At 51.7% G+C, this 17,293-nt stretch overlaps 8 protein-coding genes across 8 annotated transcripts; 5 read left to right on the top strand and 3 right to left on the bottom strand.

Annotated features, from left to right (window-relative positions):
* Positions 1-5,230: 5,230 nt before the first annotated feature.
* Positions 5,231-7,165, top strand: SAICODRAFT_89240 (uncharacterized protein). Its single transcript, XM_019171622.1, has 2 exons — positions 5,231-7,018; positions 7,076-7,165. The coding sequence occupies exons 1-2, from the start codon at positions 5,354-5,356 to the stop codon at positions 7,094-7,096; spliced, it is 1,686 nt and encodes a 561-aa protein (XP_019026189.1). The 5' UTR covers positions 5,231-5,353; the 3' UTR covers positions 7,097-7,165.
* A 1,046-nt stretch (positions 7,166-8,211) lies between these two features.
* SAICODRAFT_49831 (uncharacterized protein) lies at positions 8,212-9,558 on the top strand (the record flags this gene model as incomplete). The annotated part of the gene is made up of 2 exons (XM_019168982.1): positions 8,212-8,950; positions 9,116-9,558. Coding segments are annotated over 2 exons (1,182 nt in total), but the record flags the coding sequence as incomplete, so codon positions are not given.
* Positions 9,559-9,832: 274 nt separating this feature from the next.
* On the top strand, positions 9,833-10,623 carry SAICODRAFT_89236 (uncharacterized protein). Its single transcript, XM_019171621.1, has 2 exons — positions 9,833-10,314; positions 10,368-10,623. The coding sequence occupies exons 1-2, from the start codon at positions 9,847-9,849 to the stop codon at positions 10,551-10,553; spliced, it is 654 nt and encodes a 217-aa protein (XP_019026187.1). The 5' UTR covers positions 9,833-9,846; the 3' UTR covers positions 10,554-10,623.
* Positions 10,624-10,690: 67 nt separating this feature from the next.
* SAICODRAFT_23751 (uncharacterized protein) lies at positions 10,691-11,313 on the bottom strand (the record flags this gene model as incomplete). The annotated part of the gene is made up of 3 exons (XM_019166721.1): positions 10,691-11,017; positions 11,083-11,246; positions 11,301-11,313. The coding sequence occupies 3 exons, from the start codon at positions 11,311-11,313 to the stop codon at positions 10,691-10,693; spliced, it is 504 nt and encodes a 167-aa protein (XP_019026186.1).
* On the bottom strand, positions 11,215-12,615 carry SAICODRAFT_199062 (uncharacterized protein). The gene is made up of 4 exons (XM_019166176.1): positions 12,383-12,615; positions 11,729-12,323; positions 11,301-11,678; positions 11,215-11,246 (listed from the first exon to the last, which is right to left on the bottom strand). The coding sequence occupies exons 1-3, from the start codon at positions 12,388-12,390 to the stop codon at positions 11,460-11,462; spliced, it is 822 nt and encodes a 273-aa protein (XP_019026185.1). The 5' UTR covers positions 12,391-12,615; the 3' UTR covers positions 11,215-11,246; positions 11,301-11,459.
* On the top strand, positions 12,489-14,512 carry SAICODRAFT_33699 (ferrochelatase-domain-containing protein; the record flags this gene model as incomplete). The annotated part of the gene is made up of 3 exons (XM_019168311.1): positions 12,489-12,517; positions 13,149-14,214; positions 14,312-14,512. 3 exons carry the CDS (start codon positions 12,489-12,491, stop codon positions 14,510-14,512), a joined length of 1,296 nt encoding a protein of 431 aa, XP_019026184.1.
* Positions 14,513-15,038: 526 nt separating this feature from the next.
* Positions 15,039-15,922, bottom strand: SAICODRAFT_29247 (uncharacterized protein; the record flags this gene model as incomplete). Its single annotated transcript, XM_019167358.1, has 1 exon — positions 15,039-15,922. A coding segment is annotated over exon 1 (541 nt), but the record flags the coding sequence as incomplete, so codon positions are not given.
* Positions 15,923-16,450: 528 nt separating this feature from the next.
* On the top strand, positions 16,451-17,148 carry SAICODRAFT_64308 (uncharacterized protein). Its single transcript, XM_019170063.1, has 2 exons — positions 16,451-16,694; positions 16,755-17,148. Exons 1-2 carry the CDS (start codon positions 16,466-16,468, stop codon positions 17,024-17,026), a joined length of 501 nt encoding a protein of 166 aa, XP_019026182.1. The 5' UTR covers positions 16,451-16,465; the 3' UTR covers positions 17,027-17,148.
* The last annotated feature ends 145 nt before the right edge of the window (positions 17,149-17,293 follow it).

The following is a 17,293-nucleotide window of genomic DNA, read 5'->3' as shown; positions in this document are numbered from 1 at the left end:
TCGTGATTGCGCAAATATGGAATAACATATTCCACTTTCAGCAAAAGCACTCAAATAAGTCATTCGACTTTACGAAAAACGCGAATAAAGTGGGAAAGTATTCAAGCAGAGTGGAATTCCAATTCATGGTACACGAATACCTTATTTGACCTGGAATGATATTCGTTCCAGGAGAATAAGATATCCCACATCAATAAAAACGAGATTGAGGATCAATGATTAAGGGTCTTCGAGGATCAACCCTACGGAGTCGCCCGTTATGGAATTTCCATACTTTTTAGGTGGGGGGATATGAATTCCATACTCCCATTAAGGGTCCGTTATGGGAACGATTATTATTCGAGTGCCTTTCCTGGAAGTGGAATATGTTATTCCATATTTGCGCAATCACGAATCAGGTATTCGTGACAGTCAAATTCGGGGGACTCGTAGGGTGTGATTCACACGAGCAAACAGCCACGAGCGCCAGGTTGGTAGGGACGTTGCCCTACGGTCGCGATGTTCACGGATTACAAAATCCAGTTTAATACATGTCGATACTCGGTACAATCCACGAAAATACTCTGCCTGTACTTCCGGCTTCATCCGGGCTTGATGGTGGTGCGGGAGATCGGGGATCGTGGAACGTGGAACGTGACGGCATTCCGGATGTAAACCCAAACAGGGACATGAATTGTTATCCTGAAGAGGATTCAGTACCATCCATGATGTCGTCGGGGACGGTAATCCATGACGGTTGTCGAGGATGTAATCCATGAAAATTGTGGATTATGATACACGCGTGCGGATTTCGGGTTCAATCCACGGTTGCGTCATGGATTGTAATTCATGATCTGATCTGGGATTTCTGCGCGGATGGTAATCCATGATTCGGACATGGATTATGCGCGCGCCAAAGAAAAATCGGGCTTGATCCATGGTTTTTGACTTCGGAGGGTTGACAGGGATAATGCTCGAAAGATCTGCATGTCGAGGATGAAGTGCACATCATCGACTATATATATCGAACCATATCATGGGGTTACACAGTATCAAGATTGTGGCTTCTATTAGGGGTAGTCAAAACTTGGTGAGAAATAATTGACTTAAATCAGAGTTGTTTGTTGTCCTTGTTACCACACTAAATAAATCAGACCCAAACATGCATTATTTTTGTTACCTCAAAGTTGGGTGTATGACGAATAATGCGTCACATTATAAGCAGATCCTGTGGTTTGGGTAACAAAGAAGCGAAAAGTCTAAAGAATAGTCAGGGATAGAACATGCATATGTAGGTGTGGTCAAACTTGACAAATCATAATTGCGATTATGATCTAATCCTCCCTATGCTGCGAGTTGTCGAGCATTAAACCCATTCAGTCCTAATAAAATGTGTGATCCATGTCAAGATCGTGGATTAGACAAGGATTAGACATGAATTATGGAAGACTTGAAAAATTCCGAAGATCTTCTAACTCATCATTAACAAAATCAAAGTCAGGTATGATAGATGATACTTCTCTTTTAGTGAGCCTATGGTACTGCTACCATGGCCATTAGGATAGGCTACTCATGATACGCTTGATTTCCTCGCATTTTTGTCCCCATAATGCTGCGCATTTGCCCCCAATTTGTAGCAATTTTCCTGATCTCCCAAGAATCTTACATGACAAAATCAAGGATTAATCTTACTTTTCTTGTCTAAAATCAGTTTTGACATAGGGCCTGCTTGAAATCTGTTAAGGTTTTATTACTCCTATAGAATTACGTAAGGATCACGCTAAATTTAAGCAAGGCCATGAATCGTAATCAGGGCGAATCAGGCTGTGAGTGCATCCTGAGTTATCCAATCAAATCATGCAAACATCGATGGACTCGATCGTGGGAAATACCCATCGTAGTCATCCCGATCTCCCCTTATCGTATTTACCACGACCGGGCAGCGTGGGAACGCAATGTCTAGGCGGACCTTAGATCGCACTAGCGGGACGCATGCCAACGCTCGCCCAAGCACACCAAATTCCGCGCGCCGCGTCAAAATCATCGGAATGTTGACGAAATGTTCCCAGGAGGTCCGTGCGCCAAAATCATGCTTTTCGATACAGTCACTCCATGTATTCGGCTCTTGCTGCTACTCCGTTCATTATCAACAGCCTCTGTCACTTGTGATCGCGAGTATTGCAGTTGATCTCGTTCTTCCTTCAGCTTTATTCGGCAGGACCGAATACACAAAGCGCGTTCTGAGATGTGGATCATCCAGCTATGTTTTCTCGCGTTGATCGCGACTTCGGCGACTGCGTTGCCTCAGGCGATGCCCGTGTCGAACAGCACTACTACCGCCAAGTCTTCCTCAGCTACAACTACTCTGGTGCAAGCGGTTTTAACCACCTCATTGGAGACGACGCCGACCGTTGACGCTACTCTGTCCTCCGTCATTACGGTGCCAACCAGCACCAGTTTGACAGCTACGGCGCTTGCTGTTGACAGTGCTGTTGACACTGTCGCGTTTACGTCTACTTCATCATCACTAGATTTGCCCACTGTCACGATATCTACGACTACAGCGGCTTCCACTTCTGCCACGACAACTTCTTCGAGTGCGCCTACAGAGGACCTCGTCGTTACCGTTACATCTACGTCAACACACCTCCCTTCGTCGACCGCCATTTCTTCCGGCGCACTCAGCTCCTCGGAGCAAAACAGCTTGACGACACTGTCCACCTCCTCAAGTACAACCAACAAAACCCCCATCATTGCAGGTACCATCGTTGCCGTGGTTGTCGCCATGATCCTCATCGGTTGCGGAATCTTCCTTTGGCGTAGGAAACGTCTTTCGAGAGTTCGCTCAAACAGCTCATCACTCAAGAATGAAAAGGCCGGTGAAGATCTGTGGAACCCGACAGTTACCGCCAGGCCGAAGTTCGGAAGACAGGGCACTTCGAACAATTTCATGCACTCGGGGTTCGATTTCATGGATCGCGGGCTCAATGCAGAAACGCCCAAGTTGCCTTCAGTTGGCGTGATGCCAATCCACAACAGTGATGGTTTGAGAGAAGGAGGTCGAGGATACAGAGGTGCAAATGAAACGCACGGCCGAAGCTTGACAGTTCCGCAACCCGCAGCTGGTAACCATTCATGGACCGGTAATTTCCGAGAGCGGGAAGGATGAGAGGGCGATGACACGATATTATTATTATTACGGGACATTCTTTTCACACAGATCGAGTTAAGCATACATCACATTCTTTTGGCCTGGCGCCTGGGTTCTATGACGGTTAGGCGTTACACATTCTTTAAGATAGACGGGACGGGACGGGAACGAATACGAACATTACAATTCAAATAGATGGAAACATAGCATGTATGCAACTGGTAAAATATGCCGGAAATGCAACCCCGTACTCCTTCACCTTAACGTCCCTATTTCAGGTTCAGACCCTCAAGCTCAAAATGCAACAACTTTCTTCTTCTTCGCAGCCGGTGCCCCAGCCGCAGGCCTTGCCACCGGAATAGGTGCACCAGCACCAGTACTCTCCACCGGTGCATGTCTCTTCTTCGGTTTCTGCATCGCCCTCGCCATCTCGTGAAAATCATCCTCATCCGCCCCCCCATCCGCACTCGTAACCATCCCCACCACACCTCCTCTTTGCACCTCCTCCCTCTGCGGGCAATCCTTCACCAAATGCTGCTTACTTTCACAAATCTTGCAGCAACCTCCTCGCGGGTACAGCCCGTTCGGGTTGTCGGGACATGTCGAGGTGAGGTGTCCGGTTTTCTTGCAGATGAAGCAGGTGGCGAATTGGAGTGGACCACGCTTACGGCAGCCCGAGAGGGAGTGGTCGGAGGCGCCGCAGCGGTAGCAGATACTTCCGGTTGGTTTTGCAACTGCGACGCCTGCTTCGCCTTCCAGGGCTGTATTTGGGCAGTCTTGGGCTTTGTGGCCGAATTGTCTGCAGGCGTAGCATGGCTTGCCTGTTTGTCTTTCCTTGATACGCCGTATTCTTCGATGCTCGGACTTGCCTTTGGGACGGGGTCCTTCCGCATCTCCAGTACCCACGGCTTGTTCGTATGTCGTTGAATCTTCGGGTAGGGCTCGTTTGGAGGAGACGAGGGGCTTTGAGACGAAGGAGGAGGCTTCAAGGTGGGTCCTGCGACCGCCCATTTTGGTGATGCGAGTCATGTTTGCTGTGTATCTGACCTTGCAATTAGAAAAGATCCTTGAATGAACTTTGCTCTTTTTCAAAAAATTGTCCTCTCCGTCTTCAAATGTTGCATGCTGCGCTGCATAGAACCGCTGGAGCGCGACTACAGTACTGTAAGTGTGGCGTGTGCGATTACGGCCCTCCACCCAGTAGAGCCAACGAGTCTGCCTGGACCCTGTTGACGTTGGACCAGACGAAAACAGACGACGGAAACGCTTAAGAGAGACCGTCCAGAAGTCGCTCACTCAACGGCGTAACAACTGGCATTCACGGTTCATCCCGTCACACCCCTGACTTTTCCGGGATTTTCGGCTTGCCGGTGAACTTTATTGCCGATATCACACAGCATTCATCCCTGACGGCACTTTGAGTCGTCACATTTTACGGTAACACTCTTCCCAAACCTCTCCGACGCCTTCCGTACTGCATTCAACTAGCATACATTCACTGCCAACATGGCCACCATAATGCAGAATGCCCACACCTGGACAGCCGCTCAAGCATCGACTGCACCGCTCCAAGTCCCAGCTTCAGCTTCACGTCCAGGATCGGCGGCATCCGCTCGATCAGGCAACATGACACCGCCTAGACAGGGTGGTTTTCTTCAGCAACGACAAGCGAACGCCGAATTCGCTGTACGGCAAGCAGCAGGTGAAGCATCACCGTACAGTCCGGCGTCACCCCAGAGAAGCACCCTCGGTGGCAGCAACAACGTTCCGAGTACAAATGGCCTCCCGCCGCGTCCACTCACTCGGAACTACTCTTCTAACGACGTTCCCTCTGGAAATCGTCGTTGGGAAGATTTTGATGGTATCGAGAACCTACCACTAAAGCCTCGACGATTGTCACAGAACCAAAGACCGTTCTCGACGATGAATATTTCCGACTTTACGCTTCCTATGCCTGATTATGCCGGAGGGAACTTTGCTCGCCCTGGGAGTGCTGATGGATCTCCTCAGAGGCAGTCGCCGCGTCCTGGGAATCCTCCCAGACAGGCTACAAACACGGATATGCATGCTTTAGCAGGTGTTCCATCGGCGAGTACAAATATAAAACAGAGGGGGTTGCCACCGCGGAGCCAGAGTCTCGATGCGTTGCCGCAATATCCACCAAGGCCCTACAGAACTTCTGCTTCTGGAAACGGTTCTCCGACAAGGAGGAGCCCGAGCCCCATGAAGAAACCCAATCAACTTCCCGGTACGCCGAGTAGTATTAAGCGAGTAAGTATGGATCGAAGTGCTCCTCCGACGACAGGCGGGCGGCGTGGGTCAGCGTCAGAAGGCGAGGTGAAGACGGCGGCGGCAACGAAGATAGCCACAGCATCAATCATCGCACGTCCGCCTGTCTTATTGAGGCAGGATTCTGGCACTGCACCGGCTCCTAACCCCGGACCGAGTATGCCACGGTCCAGTCCTTCGACCAATCATATCACTGAAACCGCCGAACAAGGATCGAGTGAAGCTAAATTTGAAGAGCAACCCAACCAAAATGTACCGGATTTGCGCAAGCCCAGTCCTTTGGCTCAGAACCACCTTCCATCGCCTCCATCCTCTCCTGTTCGGTCACCGGAAACGACCCCAGCACGTCCCCCCGCACCCACTACTTCTCAAGTGTCCGCGCCGCCACTGTCTGTGCTCGAGTCGCCCGTTGCTGCACCAGCGCCTGCTGAAGCGGTTGTTCGCACTGCAACCCCTTTGCCGTTTGAAAAAGCCTCATCCAAGACCCTGAAGTCTCGCCTGAGGCGAGCGCTTTCGTTTTCGTCTGCATCAGCGTTGAAGACATCTAGAGACTCTGCATACACTACCGATGACTTCGGTGCCGCAACAAATCTTCCTTCTCGAGGGTTGTATGCACAGGGTGGACGTGCGTCTGGGTCTACCGATAACCTTTCCATTTCATCCACCGCGTCTAGTGCATCGGTGGTTTTACGCAAGATGGGGAAGGGAATGAAGCGTGGGTTGAACATCTTCCGTAAGGGATCAAGTAAAGAGAAGAACAAGGAAATGAGTGCTATCGATGAATACGTTGCGGAAGCATCGAAGGGACCGGTTGTCGGTCATGGTCACCTTGAGGGAGTAAATGTTGACCCACATGATGTTACTGGGGGCGGGACTCACTTTCCGAGTTTTGTTGACGATGATGAAGGAAGACCTGGACTTGCTTCGCTCGCGGAGGAAGCCGGGGAGGAGGGCGAGGAGTCTTCGACAGATCGACGAAAGAGTTTGATGTTGGGAGAACGAGCAATGCCATCCGAGTTGCAGCCTGGGAATACGGTCTCTGGCGTAAACGCGGAAGAGAATGGGTACATCGCATCAAGACAACGGAACGGCGCCATACCAAGGGGTATCTTGAAGAATGTCGACGATCCGTATGGCTTGAAGGGGACTTCTTTTGGTCAACATGCTGCAACGCCGTCGAGTGTGCCTCCCTCACTCACTGCTCATTCGAATGAGTCTGATTTGACGATTACACTCGCGGATCCGCCGACATCTTTCAGTGCACTTCCAAACATTGATGCTGGTCCACGTCTGGCATTTGGATCGCCCGCGCCATCTGAAACGAATTCAACAGCCTCGAGCCCTGCGAAATCCGCCAAGTTTCCCATCTCGTATGCCGCCGCTGTGGCTGCGCCTATGACACCTGGCAACAGAGGTCCATCAGCGAGGATCAAGTTTGCACCGCAGATCACGGTGTTTGATACGTGGCATGCGACGGAGTATGATCGTCGCGGTGAGATTGCTACATGCGCTCGACTGACGCCTATTTTGGCACAACGGATCAAGGAGGAGTTGAACGCTTTCAAGATGGATGAGATGATGGTTCACGAGCAATCAAGAGTAAGCCTTGTTTCAGAACCACCTATGCAGAATTGCTACTAACGACTACTGGCCTAGGTGTACACGCACTTCTTCTAACGTTGCAGATGCTCGAAGGATACTCTACGGCGCACTTTTCTTTTTATTTCCATCGGCTGATTTGCATGCATATGTGCTATGGATCGGATTCTATTAGCATTTACTTTCTGCCTTGTGTACTCAAAACGATATTGTCCGCTGTGCAGACCAATCGCAATCGCAATTTCAATTACAAGGTTCATCATTTTTCTCACAGTGCCCGTGCTCGTGTTCCGAGGTAGAATTGCCGACGGCCCGACGCCAGGAGTGTAGATGTCATGTTGCAGATCCGGGTGTGCCGTTGCTTCCGCGCGCCGAAAACGTCCACGGGGTGTACGAATACGCCGACTGGCTGGACCCTTGGGAATGTATGCTACCACCACATAGAACACCATAGGGAGAGCATACGTCCATTGCTTTGACTTTTTTCGTCATCCCGTTGAGCTGTAGCATTCACCATGGTCTCCACCGATTCGCTCCGCAAGCTTTTTCCACGAGTAAGGCGCGGCAAGACGACCGGGAAATCCTTGGACGCCGGTGTTGAAGACATTACCTTGTCGCCAGATGGAGCCGAAGCAGAATCGATATTCGAAGAGTCCGACCGTGTGCGCTCCCAGCGATCGTCCCTCGACCGAGATCACAAACCCCCTCGACGCACCGAGAGTGTGATTTCACCATTATCTGATTCACATTCAGCAAAAACATCGCAAAAGAGGATGAATTCCGGGACGTCTTCTCCACTTGCATTCTCAGACGACGAAGAAGGCGAGGACGATGTTATGAGACATCACCAATCATTGTCCTACTGGAACTTGCAACCACTTGCTGTCGAGAATCATTCAAGATGGAGCTTTGGAATGCCAGATTATGGAGAAGACTCAAATGGCCCTCACTCACCTATGTCTGATTCGTCATCTGAGAGGAACTCGAGAAACATATCCGGTGCTGGAGACGAAGCTCCGGTGGATCCGTGGAGTGTGCCACCCCACGAGGAGAGTGACCCGGAAAGATACGAACCCGATATTCTGGAAATTATTCCTGGAAAGCGAGTGAATACCCGCTTAAAGGCGCTCAAGGAATCTTTGAATGGACTGGTACCGGGAGCCGGCTTGCTGCAGCGGAACAGTTACAATCCTTATAGCGAGTTGAGAGGAGATGTTGTCGTCCTGGGCGGTTACAGAGGATCAAGATTGAGGGATGCCCAGGCTGACAGACGTGTTTGGGTGCCTATGGGCGAGGCATTGCTTGGACCGAAGAAACATAATGGCGTTGATATCGGCATTGGGCTCCACGAGGAGGATGAAGATGAAGAAGAGCGCCGCATACATCCCGAAGGGACAATCGACCATATTGGACCCGTGGATATGAGTCGAAGGTTACTGCGAAAGTTGAGACGACAGGAAAAGAAAGGTCATATTCGGGTTCATGAATGGGGATATGACTGGCGACTGTCGTCTCTACGATCAGCAAAGAAGCTCATCGCGTTTCTCGAGTCACTGCCATGCAACAACAGGTATGGTAGCTATCCACAGGGAGCAACTGTCATTTGTCATTCAATGGGTGGCCTCGTTACGCACTATGCTGTACAGACCAGACCGGAGCTGTTTGCTGGCGTTCTCTATTGCGGCACGCCCTTTTCACACTGTATCAACATCCTCGGTCCTCTACGGCATGGAGACGTCGTCTTGAACAACAAGAGTTTATTGCGAGCTTCTGTCAACTTTAGCTTCCGGAGCTCGTATGTCTTCCTGCCAGAGAACGGTCGATGCTTCGTGGACAAATCTGGTGAAGAGGAGAAAGAGATCCGTGTGAACTTTTTCGACTGGAGAACTTGGGCGTATTACGGTTTGGCACCTTCTGTTAACATGAGCCACCGTCGGCAAGACATCGACAATTTCCATTGTGATATGAATCCTGCCGCTTGCGAATGTCACCCTCCGCTTGACGGAGAGAGAAACAATTTTGACGGCCCAGAAAGCTCAGAATCAAACGTTACAACCTCCACTACCAACGTTTCCGCCCTTGCACCGTCCAATGCAGCGGCGAAAATGACGGGCGAGGGCTTTGCACCGGAGATGGGTGGAAGGAGTTCCGATGACGATGTACGGGCACCCCCTTGCTCGCATATCCTCGCGGAAACTGTGCCTTACCTCAAGAGAACACTCGAGGAGACTCACGAGTTCTTGAAGGTGGTACGTTCGTACAACCCGGAAAATGCCAGTCGATATCCACCATTCGCAATTTTATACAGCAAGGCTCTCCCCACTGTTATTGGTACAAGGGTTGATGGTGAACGAGGGATTCTTGAAGGGAACTTCAGCGACTATATTTATGCGAGAGGTGATGGGGTTGTCACCGCAAAATCATCGCAAATGCCAAAGGGATTCAAGCCTGTAGAGCGGGTGTTGTCAGACCGAGGTCATGTTGGTTTATTGGGAGATTTGCCTGGTATTGGAAAAGCACTCGTGGCTTTACAGGACGCAAGGAAGAAACACCCGATTGAACGGGGAAGCATCGGCGTTTGATAGCATACACGATCATGAGCAATGAGGAGGAGGCGTGGGGTTTCACACGGCGTTCATTTCGACAAGCATACTAACATTCATATTACAAGCATCTATCTATTACAATAGCTAAGTCTTTTTGGCTTTTACATTACATTTGATCACTTCGACTATGTTCACCTTCTTCCGCGTCACCCGATATCGATAAGGTTAAGGTTGAGCCTGACGTACGCGGGTCGCGAATGACCGTCTCCATACCGACCGTCCATGCCAGCAATCCTCGAAGACCCCTCATCGCCATTGATCCCTGCAAAGCCGGTGGATCTGAGCCTCATCAAAAGTTATGAGGTGTCAGGGAAGGGGTATATTGTGCCATTCCACCCCAGCAATCCTGTCCCGCCGAAAGCGCTAGTCAAATTACTGTCACGGGAGATGAACGACGAGATTGAACGAGGTGACACGTATCCGATGGAGAGCCCATTTACGCCTGAGGCCTTTGGCGCATATTGGTTTGGTACATTCTGTGTGGTGTTGTTCAAGAACCTTCCTCCTCAGGACCCCCAGGCGGAATTCGATTGGGCGGCCAATGTACTGGGGACATTTTACATCAAACCCAATTATCCTGGGAGATGTTCACATGTGTGCAATGCCGGATTCTTGGTCCCGCATGCTGGACGAGGAATGGGCAATGCTCATGTGTTGGCTGATGCATTTGAGCACTATGCCCCCAAACTGGTGAGCAATCCCGTCCGATCTTCTTACAGATCTGGCTAACCATTCGTTTACAGGGCTACCGACAATCCATCTTCAACCTCGTCTTCGAGACCAACGTTTCAAGTTTGAGGATCTGGGATTCACATGGTTTCGAGAGAGTCGGTCGCGTGCCCGGAGCAGGTCGTCTAAAAGGGCAGGACAAGCTGGTGGACGCGATCATCTTTAGCAAGATATTCAACACGGAGGAGGAAAAGTCATAGATTTCATCGTTTCCATTCATATCTAGCGAAGGCAGACATGGTGTCGCAACACTTACATGCAATGAATGCTACATCACATAACATCCCCTTTCTTCATATTCGTACACGCCTTAAATATCATACACGCTCCCTTGAACTTAGATGGAGTGCAACTTGTTCGCCGAGTTATGGTGCGCATCCTGATTCGGCCCAACAACCTCCTGCACATTCCTCGCCGCCTCACCACGTCCAACACCAGCCAACCCCGTTCCCTCCTTCTTGTTAGTGGGTCGGTTCTTGGCGGTATGAAGCTCGCGAGAACTCTGGCCTTGAACAGGCTGGCCAAGACCGGATGTCAAGTCCTTGGAGGTGGTGTCGGGGAAGGTGTCGAGGGCGGAGGTGGAGGTGGGGCGGTCGGTGTCTTCGGCGCCGCGGGGGATGGTGCCGGTTTCGGTTGCGTTGGGGTTGGGTTGGAAGGTGTGTTCCTATAAAGTTCCTCTTGTCAGCAGCCATGTCCCGGACATCAGTGTTGGGGGGCGTGTGAACATACCGGGTCATTGGCAGAAGTGCCTGCGGGCAAGACCTTCACAGCGTTCGTCTGGATACCGTCATTGGCAGTTCCGATCTGGTGGGTAGAAGGAGGGTTGTTGTTTGTGCTCTGGTTGGATGGGTGGAATGGTTGTCCGGGCTGGACGGCATCAGCGTTGGTAGCTCCTGTTCACCTCATTGTTCAGCGTGAGATTCAAGGCGACATGAAGGCAAACAAACCTCCGACGGCCATGATGAATCGTGTTAGTAGATGAGAAAATAAGTTGGGATCGTTGGAGATTCGGTGGACAAATCAAGGTTTATATATCTTTACAGATCAGCAAGGTGATATCATTCTTGCGCAATCCTGATCCTGGACAATGCACGCGTGGGAACAAATTATAAAAGGACTGAACGAAAGTTGGGGAAGAGAAAACAACAGAACAAACGACCAAACAATACCATCCCGAATATGCCCCAATCCGAATTGCAATACGAAAGATTAGCCCATAACGATAAATGATTGAATAAAAAAAAAGGCGGAATCACAACGCGGCAGCCATAGCGGCTTGCCTCCTCGTTACTCTCCTCGTGACAGTTTCCTCTTTTTCGGTTGAACTTGATTCACTTGAAGAGTCGACTTCCGTGACAGTAACCTCACTCTCCACCTTGACACCAGTCTTGGTCAACTTCAACTTCTTCGGGATCTCCTCGGCGCTCATGTGCGTCCCTAGCACCTTGTCCCAGAAAGTAAAGTATGGCTGCGAAAAGTTGCGCTTAATACCGTAGCTCTGGTGGTGGATATCGTGATATTGGGAGTTGTTGGGGAAGAAGATCTGTAGAGGATCCCAGGGGAAGTTATAACCGCAGTGATCGTCGACAGTCTTCAGCGTCGAAAAGGTGAAGAAGAAGACGGACTCGCCGACGGACATGCCAGAAACCAAGAATCCGAGTCCAGCGCCGATGGTGTCGAGCAAGAGTCCTTCGATAGGGTGGTTGTAAAGCGCACCGTACGCATAGGGAACGTACAATCGGTGGTGGCGAGAGTGGAAAGTGCGGTAGAGCCACTTGTTGAGGTGCATTGCGCGGTGCAGAAAGTACTGCCAGGTGTCGAGAACGGTAATAGCGATCACGAACCGTGCTGCCGGGAACACATAGTCGTGCAGCACCAACGAAGCGACGGCCGCGTTCTTCACATCCACATTGTACCTCACCATCCTCGCAGCCAGCTGCGCCCTCTCCACAACGGCATCCACACTCGGCCTATCCGGCTCGAACTTCATCAGAATCAGTCCACAGATCGTCTGGACGAGCTGCTGTACCACCACATCCCTAAACACAGCTCCTGGCGACGCCTTGTTCCGTTGCCGCAGTTCCAGGGGTGTATGCAGTCTGTATTTCTCGAAACATGGCCATTCGAGGTACGAGATGGCTTCGAATACTAGGGAGTATACCCAGTAGACGATGATTGGGAGGTAGATTGAAAGGAGCTTGTCGGAGATGAAGGGGAGCAATTGCGGTGGATCTGGCGAGAGGTCGCCGTGGACGATTGAGTCGTTGAACATGTCTCTTGCCGGCGAATTTGAAACGAGATAGAAGGAGAGTGTGTCAGTTGGATGAATTTATTGTTTGTTGTTCGCCGTCGCCTTCGCCTTCAGAAGTCCCAGATCCCTTGAACTTCGGCTTCGGATGACTGTACAATGCTGTTTTGGTGGGTGGCAATCAGGGGAGTGCAGTTCCAAGTTATACAGGGAGAGAGGTGAGAGAGTCAATTGAGTTTCTAATTCAGTCTACAGAGGAGAAGGACACTGTCCGATCTCCTTTCCCTGCTGGAAGAACACTGACCAGTCGATTCGCGTAACCTTATTGTTGCGTTGTGCGCATCGGCGGCTCCAAGGCGGCGCCCGATCGGCTGGAATATTCGACTCCAAAGGTTCCTCGACGTAGACCGACCCCCAACCCTCCACCACCAATTGATCCGTTGATCACCATGTTGAAGCTCTCGATCAGGTCCATATCGTGCCGCCAGATCAACCCCGCCTTCTTTACCGCAAGACACTATGCCTCTGCGACTCCGGAGCACCAGAGTGGCAAGACGAACGGCGCCGGGACCGCCGTCGTCATGATGAACATGGGTGGTCCATCAACAATCCCAGAGGTCTACGACTTCCTGCGGAGACTGTTCAGTGACGGAGATCTGATCCCTCTGGGTCGCCTGCAAAAGTGGATGGGCCCGGTAATTGCAAGGAGACGAACACCTTCAATCGAGAAGGCGTATGAGAGCATCGGCGGTGGCTCACCTATCCGAAAGTGGAGTGAGTTGCAAGGTAGAGAAATGTGCAAAATCCTCGACGAAATCTCTCCCGCCACCGGTCCTCACAAACCCTACGTCGCATTCCGCTACGCCGCTCCCCTCACCGAAGACACCCTCGCCCAAATGAAAACCGACGGAATCACCCGCGCCGTCGCATTCACCCAATACCCCCAATGGTCCTGCTCAACAACCGGCTCCTCTCTCAACGAACTCCACCGTCAACTCAAGAAGTTCGACCCAGAAAACACCATCGAATGGTCCGTCCTCGACCGCTGGCCAACTGACACCGGCCTCGTCAAGACTTTCGCCCAGCATATCCGCGACTCCCTCGCAACTTATCCCGAAGCCGATCGGAAAGATGTCGTGATTCTCTTCTCTGCACACTCCCTTCCCATGTCCGTCATTAACCGCGGTGACCCATACCCGCACGAAGTCGCCGCGACTGTGAACGCAGTCATGAAGGAACTTAACTTCAGCAACCCATACCGTCTCGTATGGCAATCACAAGTCGGTCCATCTGCATGGCTGGGCCCACAGACTCAGGACGCTATCCAAGGCTACGTCGCTAAATCCCAACCAAACCTCCTTCTCGTCCCTATCGCTTTCACTTCTGACCACATCGAGACTCTCCACGAGCTCGAGGAGTACATCGAGGAAGCACATGCGAAGGGTGCAAAGGGCGTCAAGCGTGTTGAGAGTTTGAATGGTGATATGGGCTTCATTAAGGGTATGGCGAATTTGATGAAGAAGCATCTGGAGGAGGGGGGAAGTGGATCCAGACAGATGTCGTTGAGGTGCCCTGGGTGTGTCAACGCCAAGTGTGAGGCGAGAAATGAGTGGGTGAGCAAGCAGATGGGTGGGAAAGTCGCCAGCTTGGTCTAGAAATGGAATGAGAAGGATGTACGATAAGGTGTAGTTTAATATTGGCGTAACATAGCATTGTCACTGTCCTTACCACTTTGCCTCCAACCTCCCCGCCCAATCCGCACGAATAGGTCTGTACGCCCTCACCTCTCCCGCGACCCTACTCCTCAAATGGACCGTCCCTTTCTGTACCTTCCTCACACCTCCAACATTCTGCTCCAACACCTCGCATATTCCAGTATTCGGATCATACCTCGTCACCACACTCGTATGATCCGGTGCTCCCGCCGTACTCCTCATAACCACCCTCCCACTCCCCTCTCTAACCTCAAACTGCGCCGTGAGGAATTGTAATACATCACCCGGACGAATCACGTTATCCGCAGCCCAAATCTCCCCACGGTCCGTCGTCTCATAAATCGGGTGTCCATGAACCGTGCCCGCGGAGGTCATACACGGCGCCTCAGGACACTCCGCCGCGACGGCCTTCAATGCCTCATTCGCGACATCCCAACATTCACCTCGACTGACTTGCGTCCCAATCCTGCTCTGACACCACTCAACAACTTGTGGGCCGTAGTACTCTGAACTCTGCACGAGATACTCCCTCGACAACAACGGCGGTGGTCCCTCGTGTCGTTGTTCAGCCCTCGCGGTACCGGCGGGATCATTCTCGAGCCACTTGACTCTGATCCAAGTCCTGCTCAAATCGGTCGTATATTGCAGCGCCATCACGAGTGTCCATTCCATGCGGCCGCGCATACCTTGTGCAGAGGCAGCCATCGTGTGATGGAATTTACCTGCCATACTTTGCAAAACGGGAGGTGTGCCGGGTGGATTTGACGCGAACCAACCTGTGTGGAGTTGAAGGTCGAGATCGTGGGCGGATTGGTGGCCAGCATACATGCTGAGCACGCCCGGTTTGAGGACGGGTGCCGGTGCCGGAGTTGGGGCGGGTGTTGTAGGCCCGGAAGAGGGCTTTGTCGCGAGATTTGGACGGGGTTTGGAGGCATGGGGGACTGGAGGTGCGGGTGATGCGCTCAGTGTACGCTCTGGGATTTCTAGTCTCGGGGACGGCGTGGGAAGCGGTGCACGTAGAGGGATATTGAGCTTTGGCTTCGGAGCTGGCGCTGGTGCTTTGAGGTCGTTGCGCTTCGGCGGGATAGGTGGCATTTTTCTCTGCGGAGGAACAGGTGCAGGCGACTCAGTGGGTGTCTCCTTGAATGGTGTCCTCACTGGAAATGGCGGTTTCTGACCAGTTGCATTCGCCACGAACCTGTTCGCCGCCTCCGGATTCTTCTGATACGTTTCCACGCCCTTGTTGATAAGCTTGTTGCCCATTTCAGGGTTCTTTTTATAGAGTCCACCCACTGCACCGAGTGCCTTTCCTTGCATACTTCCAGATGGTTGGCTTTTGGCAGCTGCGTCTAAGCCGTTCGACACGACCATTGTCTGGAACCTTGATTTCGTAGAAGGCGACAAAGACTTGGAAAAACGTGATGCAAGGTCATCCACAGCCGCATTCTGGCCCGGCGGCGCGGTAGAGGTAGTCTTCGACCCAACATCATCTCTAATCGCACCAGCCGCCGTGGTCCGAGATGGAACTGGCGGCGGAGCAGGTGACTGGCGAGTCTGATATGCGGGTCTCTCTGAGGACGTGGAAACAGATGAAGACGCAGATCCCGCTCGTGACGGAGGTGGAGGTGCTCCTGCTCTAGCCGGTGGAGCAGGAGCCGGTGACCTAACCGGTGGGGGAGGCGGTGTTGAGCCGTCTACAGGAGAGCCTGTATCATATCGTTTGGGCGGCGGAGGAGGGACATATCCTCCTGAAGGCTTCGGCTTCCCATAAGTTGACGATGATCCTCCACCGTCTTCATCATTCCCATTGTTCTTCCTCTTCCCCATGCCAACTGCGTTATCCACAGAATCAAAACCTTTGTTGAGGCCCTGCCTGCCTCGTTCGATGGCGGCAAAGCCCTTCTTAGTGCCTTGGAACGCCTTGACGGAGCCCTTCTTCACATCGCTGAAGCTGATGGTGATCGGCATTCTGTCTGGCCTGTTTGCTCAGGTCGAAAGAGTAAATCAAACGGTTAAGCCTTTCAGTCTAGGGTTGTTCAAGGGAGCGAGAACTGTTCTTCGTACACTGGTGATTGGGTTTGACGGCAGGTCTGTGCCGCTGCATCCTTCCCCGGATTCCGATGTCGACGTTACACCCAACACCACAAGAATGAAGAGAGCAAAGCCAACGTCTTCACGGATTACCGAATTGCCAGACGACTATGATGAGAGAAAGCCGGCCACGACGGAGGAGCTGGAGATGCCTGTTCTCGACGCCTTGATCTATTTGATCCCTCTCTCTTTTCTGCACCTCATGCTCGATATTCTTGTGCATCAACAGTACTTACAGGAGTACACCGTGCGGGAAGTCGCTTGGAGAACGCTTAGGGCAATACCAGGTGAAGCAAGCCTGTGTTCAAGTCCCTCATGAACGAGTGCTAACAACGGCCGGTTCCCAGTGCTCGGTCTAATCCGTTGCATAGTCCATCGTCTTCCGCCCCGTCCACGTCAATTTGTGTTCTTTCTTGCATCGGTTGCATCGGGATTGTTTCTTATCCACTCGACGAACAACCATGGATACTATCATGTCATGAAGAAGGCACCGTCTTTGGGCACACTATGGGTATGGAGCGTGGTGGAGAGTGAACTCAGCCTTGCAATTGCATCTTTGGGTATCGCAGGAGGATACATGTATTTCTGGGAAGGTGGATCTCTGAATCTCTATAAGTGAAGGGATATCGGAGAGTGTGGGAAGGTACGAGATCATGGTCGCAAGTTAGCGAGAGAGCCGTTGGGGCATCTCCATATCACACAACGTTTCATGCATCAATGAAAAGACGAAATGACAGCGACAAGCCCACTTTCTCCTGTATCGTATTCCTATCGGACCTGCACAGCGATTACGCACGGTGCGTCGTTTGGTAGAGCTTCCCCAGCTTCCAGGTTGCGGCGTCCAACCGGCCCGGCACTGCAAACAAATCGCACCCACTTGAAGGCC

Source organism: Saitoella complicata (assembly GCF_001661265.1).
Source record: "Saitoella complicata NRRL Y-17804 unplaced genomic scaffold SAICOscaffold_4, whole genome shotgun sequence".
Taxonomy (NCBI): domain Eukaryota; kingdom Fungi; phylum Ascomycota; class Saitoellomycetes; order Saitoellales; family Saitoellaceae; genus Saitoella; species Saitoella complicata.
The sequence above is the reverse complement of the archived record's forward strand: the minus strand, read 5'-3'. Positions and strand labels throughout refer to the sequence as shown.

Bases quoted from the DNA above. Each gene is read 5' to 3' on its own strand.
- SAICODRAFT_89240 (XM_019171622.1), top strand. From the start codon at position 5,354: ATGAAGAAACCCAATCAACTTCCCGGTACGCCGAGTAGTATTAAGCGA. The intron at 7,019-7,075 runs GTAAGCCTTGTT...CTACTGGCCTAG, and splicing joins TGGTTCACGAGCAATCAAGA to GTGTACACGCACTTCTTCTA.
- SAICODRAFT_89236 (XM_019171621.1), top strand. From the start codon at position 9,847: ATGCCAGCAATCCTCGAAGACCCCTCATCGCCATTGATCCCTGCAAAG. The intron at 10,315-10,367 runs GTGAGCAATCCC...ATTCGTTTACAG, and splicing joins AGCACTATGCCCCCAAACTG to GGCTACCGACAATCCATCTT.
- SAICODRAFT_199062 (XM_019166176.1), bottom strand. The intron at 11,679-11,728 runs GTGGAGAGTGAG...AAGTGAATCAAG, and splicing joins TGACCAAGACTGGTGTCAAG to TTCAACCGAAAAAGAGGAAA.
- SAICODRAFT_64308 (XM_019170063.1), top strand. From the start codon at position 16,466: ATGAAGAGAGCAAAGCCAACGTCTTCACGGATTACCGAATTGCCAGAC. The intron at 16,695-16,754 runs GTGAAGCAAGCC...GCCGGTTCCCAG, and splicing joins AACGCTTAGGGCAATACCAG to TGCTCGGTCTAATCCGTTGC.